The sequence below is a fragment of the Helianthus annuus genome, chromosome 17 (genome assembly GCF_002127325.2).
Source record: "Helianthus annuus cultivar XRQ/B chromosome 17, HanXRQr2.0-SUNRISE, whole genome shotgun sequence".
NCBI classification, from domain to species: Eukaryota; Viridiplantae; Streptophyta; class Magnoliopsida; order Asterales; family Asteraceae; genus Helianthus; species Helianthus annuus.
The window spans coordinates 115790571-115798375 of NC_035449.2; the positions used below are offsets into that span (position 1 = coordinate 115790571).

General features: G+C 36.9%; 1 protein-coding gene across 1 annotated transcript; it reads left to right on the forward strand.

The window, feature by feature from the left end:
• The first annotated feature begins 264 nt into the window (after positions 1-264).
• LOC118489174 (NADH dehydrogenase [ubiquinone] iron-sulfur protein 1, mitochondrial-like) lies at positions 265-5858 on the forward strand. Its single transcript, XM_035986853.1, has 2 exons — positions 265-5585; positions 5818-5858. Exons 1-2 carry the CDS (start codon positions 5183-5185, stop codon positions 5823-5825), a joined length of 411 nt encoding a protein of 136 aa, XP_035842746.1. The 5' UTR covers positions 265-5182; the 3' UTR covers positions 5826-5858.
• Positions 5859-7805: the final 1947 nt, after the last annotated feature.

Here is a 7805-nt window from a genome sequence, read left to right on the forward strand (position 1 = left end):
ATTACTTCAATTCGAGCAGGTGCATTTGATGCTGGTACATGTGACTTTGTCACTCTATTCTTGTCTGTGAATGCATCTGGTAATTCATTCGCTATTCTTTGCAAATGTATGATCTTTTGGACTTCATATTCACATTGACCACTTCGGGGGTCGAGATTTGATAGCGATGACGCATTACACGTTATTTCTTGCGTTACCAATCTTTCTTTTTCCTTATCTTCCCCTAAGACTGGGAACATTGTTTCATTAAAATGACAGTCAGCATACCGTGCTGTAAACATATCTCCCGTCATTGGTTCTAAATATTTAATTATGGGCGTGGGGTTAAAACCAATATAGATACCCAGTCTTCTTTGGGGTCCCATTGTAGTACGTTGTGGTGGCGATATTGGTACGTATACCGCACAACCAAAAATTCTAAGGTGGGACAAACTTGGTTCTCGTCCGGAGACCAGTTGCAATGGGGAGTATTCATGATCAGCAGTTGGTCTCAATCTAATCAGTGCAGCTACATGCAAAATAGCATGACCCCATGCAGAAGATGGTAATTTACATCTCATTAAGAGCGGTCTAGCGATTATTTGTAATCGTTTAATCAGAGATTCAGCTAAACCGTTTTGTGTGTGAACATGAGGTACTGAATGTTCAACATTGATCCCAATTGACATACAATAGTCATTAAAAGCTTGAGATGTGAACTCTCCCGCATTATCCATCCGGATGTTTTTAATTTGATTATTCGGGAAATTTGCTCTCAATTGTATGATTTGAGCTAAAAGTCGGGCAAATGCTACATTTCGAGTAGCTAAAAGGCTCACGTGTGACCACCTTGAGGATGCGTTAATTAAGACCAAGAAATAGCGTAATGGTCCACACGGAGGATGAATGAGCCCACAAATATCCCCTTGGATTCTGTCAAAAAATGATGGGGTTTCATGTATTAATTTAGTTTGTGAGGGCCGATTTATAAGTTTGCCTAGAGAGCATGCTGCACATGATAAGTCTTGTGGTAGCAAAACTTTTAAATTTTTGAGAGGGTGCCCGGTTGCACTTTTGATTATTCGTCTCATCATTATGCTACCAGGGTGATCTAGACGGTCATGCCATATATTGAATTTGTCTTTATCTAACAGCTTTTGGTTACTCACCATGTATGATTCGATATGATTGATATTAGTGCAATATAATCCAGAGGATAAGGGTTCTAATTGTTCAACAATTGTTTCTTTGCCATTTTTGTTTGAATTAATTTAAAGATATTCAATATTTTGTTCAGATATTGTTTTTAGGTGGTAACCGTTTTTTCGAATATCTTTAAAGCTAAGTAAATTTCTTCTGGATTTACTTGAATATAATGCATTATCAATAGTTAGTTGGGTACCCGAAGATAATATTATGTGTGCTCTGCCGGAGCCTTCGATAAGGTTACTGACACCAGATATAGTACTAATCGGTGTCTCTGCCGGAGACAACTCAGAGAAAAATTTCATATCTTTGAGAATAGTGTTAGTACTACCGCTGTCTACCAGACATTCATCACCAATAATAGCTCTACTGGAGCTAGTATACATATTTCTTCAGGAAATAAAAATAAATAAAAGTTAATTTAAAGAAGTAAAATGAAATATTGCAAGAGTTTATAACAAATGCGTTGATATGCCTCAATGAGGTGTTTAGGGGTGTGACATGTGCGGGACCAATGATTGACATCCCACATTTATAACAAATGTTGTTTTGGTTCCCGCTACTTTTCCCTTTTGAAGGTCGCCCCGTTTATGTCGACTCGATTCACCACCGCTATTTATTTATTTATTTTTTAGTGTTCTGGGACTCTCGATGCCATGTATATCCCCGTCCTCGACCACGACCACGGCCTCTGCTGGGGCCGCGGCCTCTACCTCTACCTCGTCCGTTTTGAGAATTGTCCACATTCGCTTCAGGGAATTGGCTTGCATCGGCGGGTCGCGATTGATGGTTTTGTAGTAGGAGCTTGTTGTTTTGCTCCGCGACCAGAAGACATGATATCAGTTCGGAATATTTAGTAAATTGGTGTTCCCTATATTGCTGCTACAGGAGCATATTTGAGGCATGGAACGTTGAGAATTTTTTTTTTCGAGTATGTTTTCATCGGTTATTTTTTTTTTCACCATATAATTTTAACTCAGAGATAATGCTGAATAAGGCAGAATTATACTCACTGACAGTCTTAAAATCCTGTAGTCGTAAGTGAAGCCATTCATAGCAGGCTTTGGGGAGTAAGACCAACTTCTGGTGGTCAAAACGTTATTTGATGTTTGTCCATAATTCAAGAGGGTCCTCAACAGTTAGATAATCCCGCTTTAGATCTTCGTGAAGATGATGGCGGAAAAATATCATAACTTTCGCTTTATCTTGAGGTAAAGTTTGATTATCATCAATAATTGTCTCCCCCAAATTATTTGTTGTCAAATGAATTTTAGCATCAAGAGTCCATGGGAGGTAGTTATTGGCCGAGTTTTCAAGTGCAGTGAATTCAAGATGTGATAAGTTCGGCATTTTGTATACAAAGGAAAAAGACATGCGTTTAATAACAAGCATGTGTATATAGTCTACTATAGGAGAACTTCGGGTTCTTTATAATTAGAACTTCGGGTTCTATTCAAGAAGGCAATTTTCATATGTATTTCATATTTAGTGATGAGTTCCTACATTTATTTCATATATACATATATTTTTACTATATCATTTAAAAGAAAACCACCCTCACATATGTGGTTTCACGCCCACTGTAAAACCAACAACTCAAACGGAAAATAGTTTCTTTTTTTTTTAAACTATTAGTGTTGGTTGTATTATTAATATAATAATACTATTAATATTTAATAGTGTTGAGATGAAACAACTGAGTTCTTATCAACATAGTATATTACTTTCTTCTTCGGTGAATGCAGATTCCTTTGTTAGCGTAATCATCGAAAAAAATATATATATATATATATTCAATACAGTAACAAGAATCATCGAGATTGCAGAAAAAAAATTGTTGTAATATTGATACTGTTATGAATTGTTGTAATATTCAATACAGTAACAAGAATCACGATCTTGATGATTCTTGTTTAACCTTCGTTGTTTCAAGTATTGGTCATGTTTCAAGTATTGTTTCAAGTATTGGTCAAGAATTCATAACAGTGTCAATACACTAAGAGATATTGATAGTGTACCTGGTTTTGATGAACGGCAATTATCGAGATTACAGAAAAAATTGTTGGATATCAAAGTGGATTCCCGTGCAAGAAAAGAGAGCAAAGGTGCTGATAACGTGATAAAAACCAAAGAGTAATAGGGATAAAACTGAATTCTTCTCTTTCATTCTATACATTACAATATATAGATAAATAAAACCATAAACCCTAAAGCCCATAAGTAAGGATTGGGCCTAAAATGTCTGGTTCATAACAATTTGGAGTTTTTTTCTTTAAAGTAGATAATCATCTTCTCTATGTTTTCCATCCCCGTATAAATTGAAAAAAAAAAACATGTAAATTTTGACAAAAGAAATTCCTTCATCGCATTTGATAAACCTTGATATCAGATAAAATATCTACAAATGTCCTTAAAAGAGGGTTTCCAAACATTAAGAAGTAGTGGATATTACAACGGCATAAAAGGACGTGATTAACGCCTCCAACATTGCTTCCTAGACGTTATAGATGCATGAAATGGGATAAATGATATTAAAAAACAGAAAGTAATGATTGAAAGGGCATTAACCATTATACATTTTTAACGTGACATTATGATGCTTATGTGGTTGAAAATGTCCCTTAAAAAACATTAAACTTAGATGACATTAACCAATAGACTCCAATCTAAGTTCATCTAGCTTTCAAAATTTAAAGAGAGTTTTTAAACTTTAATATGAGTAAATACTTGTACTTTGATAATTATATCCGGTTTTTTCTACACCATTGTCACCACGGTATTGAACCATCAACCTTGGAGGATGAAACACTATTTTACACACTGTAATATCACTACACAAAAGACGCTTTGCTATTTATTTATATAGGTTGTTATGTTAATAAAACAAGTAACACCAATAACAAAGTTATTATGTCGGGAGAAAACAGAAAAAACTGGTTTGTATAATATTTTTAAAACTGATTTGAGTTTAAGTAAACATATATTTATATTCATAAAAAGACAAGGAAAAATAATTGTAGAGGATAACAATGTCGCGTATGATAATTCGGTAAGAAAATTACAATGAGTCAAACAAGAAACATCTTATGATCATAGTTGTTGCCCTAACACTTCTATACAAGAAGGCTTAATTATCATTGATAGTTGGTATTATATAAATGTTATTTTATTCATCTACCTTTGTCACATTATAAATCACGAGCATAAATGCATATTCTATAAATATGGTCTGAGGATATAATTGCAGCTTTAAGAGGACACGGTCGAGAATATGTGTTTTTAGAGACGTATGAGTAGGGTTAAGGACTTTTAGAAGGTTTGGGTATTAAAGTCTTGATTTAGGAGAACTTTTCAGTTATTTTGGCGCGCCTTGCGTGTTATTGCTTTTATGTGTCTATATAAAGTGTTATTTGTCTTGATTATATCTTCTTACATGTTCCTTGTTTGGTAGCTTTAGAAAGAATAGAGTTAAATGCTTGGTTGGTCCCTATGGTTTTCAAAAATTGCAGACTTGGTCCCAGTGGTTTACTAATTACACGTGTGGTCCCAAAACTTGTCAAAAATGCACTCGGTTGGTCCCCAGCCCTAACATCAGTTAAATTTCTCAGTTAAGTCTATGTCAAATGACCAAAATACCCTTACTTATTAACTCTCTTTATAATTTTTGTTTACTTTTACTTCCATCATCTTCATCAGGCAGGACCAAGTCATCTTCATCACCATCATCATCTTCATCACAAACCCCTTCATTTCCCCTTTATATGTTCGGTAGAAACTGTTACCTTCTCCGATCGATTATCCGGCTACACCCACCCATCCCCTCTCTCTTCTATACCCACGCCATTTCTCCACCCGAATAAAACTTCATCACCATCATCATCTTCATCAGCAGGACCAAGTCATCTTCACACGCCCCACGCCATTTCTCCACCCGAATAAAACTTCAATCTTCTTTCACAAATCTCTCAACGCATTGACAAAACTGATCTAAAAAACAATGGGGTTAGGGTTGCTAGCTTCCAGAACTCTCCGATCTAGGCTTCTATTCACAAACCCTAGAAATGTCAGAACCATCATCTCAACACCGGACCTCCATAAACCGGAAGCCGCAGCTGAACCGGCGGCGGTTGAGCCGGATCTCCCGAAGCGGACACCTGTAGCCGGAGCTAGGGTTCATTTCCCCAATCCAGATGACGTCATCGAGGTTTTTGTGGATGGATATCCGGTTAAGATCCCCAAGGGGATGAATGTTTTGCAGGCGTGTACGGTTGCAGGTGTTGATATTCCGAGGTTTTGTTATCATGATCGGTTATCTATTGCTGGTAACTGCCGTATGTGTCTTGTTGAGGTTGAGAAGTCTCCGAAACCTGTTGCTTCGTGTGCAATGCCTGCACTTCCAGGTTAGGTTTTTGGTTAAGTTGGTTTTGATATGTGAATTGATGTTTAGATCTTGTTTTGGTTTAGTTAAATTGGCAGGATGTGTTTGGTTCTTGTTAGGTATAGATGTTTGTTGGAGTTACTGATTAGTCATGTACCATAATATAATTGAAGTTTAGTATTTTGGTAAATTAGCCTTCAAAATCAAGGATTTATTAGTATTTTGATAGCTATAGATGTTCTGTTCTATTGTAGTTGGGTGAAGATGATGATGGTGATGAAGATGAATTGGTCCTATTGATGAAGATGATGATGGAAGTAAAAGTAAACAAAAATTATAAAGAGAGTCAATAAGCAAGGGTATTTTGGTCATTTGACATGGACTTAACTGAGAAATTTAACTGATGTTAGGGCTGGGGACCAACCGAGTGCATTTTTGACAAGTTTTGGGACCACGCGTGTAATTAGTAAACCACTGGGACCAAGTCTGCAATTTTTGGAAACCACAGGGACCAACCAAGCATTTAACTCGAAAGAATATTTTTAGTACCATATGTTACTATGTTGTTTTTATAGTAGCTATGTGCCTATCTTTGTTCTATGTGTCTTTTATGTTTATGTTTAAATGTGTCTTTGGAGTTGAGGGTCTAATTAGAAGTAGTCCCTTTATCCTTTGGGACATAGAGGTAAAATTTGCCTATATCTCATCTTCCTTAGATCCTACTATACTAGGTATGGTTGTATAATTATGGTATTAATTCCGTAATTCCCTTTAGCGCTGACATTTCGTCTAAAGATGTAGGCATGATGGAAAAAGAAAGGTTGGGGTTTGTTGAGACAACAAATAATAGACCGGATGTAGTAGCAAGGGTGGTTAGGCAGAAGGGTTAAAGGGTTTAACCTTGCCTAACGCAGGTCGTGGGGTCCCCCCACATTTGCAAGACGTGGAAGGAGGTTCACTAGTTTATGTTTCTTGTTTGAAGATCCAGTTCTGAAGTGTTGTTCAGAAAAGGATTGAGGAACAAAAAGAATAAGTGTAATTTGAATGTGAGTGAGAGACACTTGCGTGAAGCAAGTGTACGATGTGAAGGACCAGAGTTTGAGGAAGCAAATCTGATCGGAATGTCCTCTCTTGATAAATGAAGTGCCACTTATATAGGAGAAGACATCTTCCAAAGAAGTATTCATTTGACTAGTGAACTAGCTTGCAGTGAGGGGCTTACCCTTTCGGGGGTTGAAGCCTTTTGACCCCTAGATAATAGCATGTGCTCTGTGGACCTGCATTGCTTTTATGGCTGTGGTTGGTGAGACTGTTTGGGGATGTTATTTGTTCACTGTTCCCGTATTACTTTACTCTATCTTCTCAGTTTTTTCAACCATTGAATCTTTTAACCTTTTGGGCGTTTACATACTTGGTCATTTTATTTGGTCTCGGGCTACCCCCGTCATCAGCCCCCCAAGTCAGAGGTTTTTGGGAGTAGCTCAAAGACTTCTGACTTTTTAAGCATTTATTTTATTCCCTGAAGGTTTTAAGGGTTCAACGCTTGAAGGCTTGGAAGGTTGTCGACAGTTAATGTTTGAATTTTGAATATCTGACAACTTATTTGATTGATGTGTAGCAGTTCGTAGGGTGGCGGTTTTGCAGGGTGTATTGTTTTACATTATTGCCCCTATATTAGTTTATTACCCTTACATTTCTCATTTGCTTTTTTCATTATTCCATCAAGTTTCTCTGCAACTCCTTCCCTTTTTCTTCAAGGTTAGTTCCGGTTCCCTTTGTTTCATTACATTTTTCATATTTTCTTTGCAAAAAAAAATGGGTGCTCTTAAGGATTTAGCAAAATCCTTTTCCCGATTAACCCAAGAGGAAGTAGAGTTGTTTTGTATGGAATATGGTATTGGGACTAAGTTTAAACCTACTGCCCCTGCGTGTGATGCTTCGATTGACAAATGTCCGGCTGGTTTTGTTGCTCTTTATTGTCGTCATTTCGAGTTTTCAAACCTTCGTTATCCGTTTTCCTTGTTTGTGTTGAACTTGTTGGAGTATTACCGAGTTTCCTTCGGTCAGATTCATCCGAAGGGCATGGCTAGGGTTTTACATTTTGAGGTTTTGTGTCGTGCCCTCGGATATGATCCTTCGTTATTGCTTTTTCGCCGTTTTTTCCGTTTGGCCAAAAATGGCGATTGGTTTACCTTTGAAGCATCCAAGGTTGATTCTGGCCTTATTTCATCTATGGTTACAA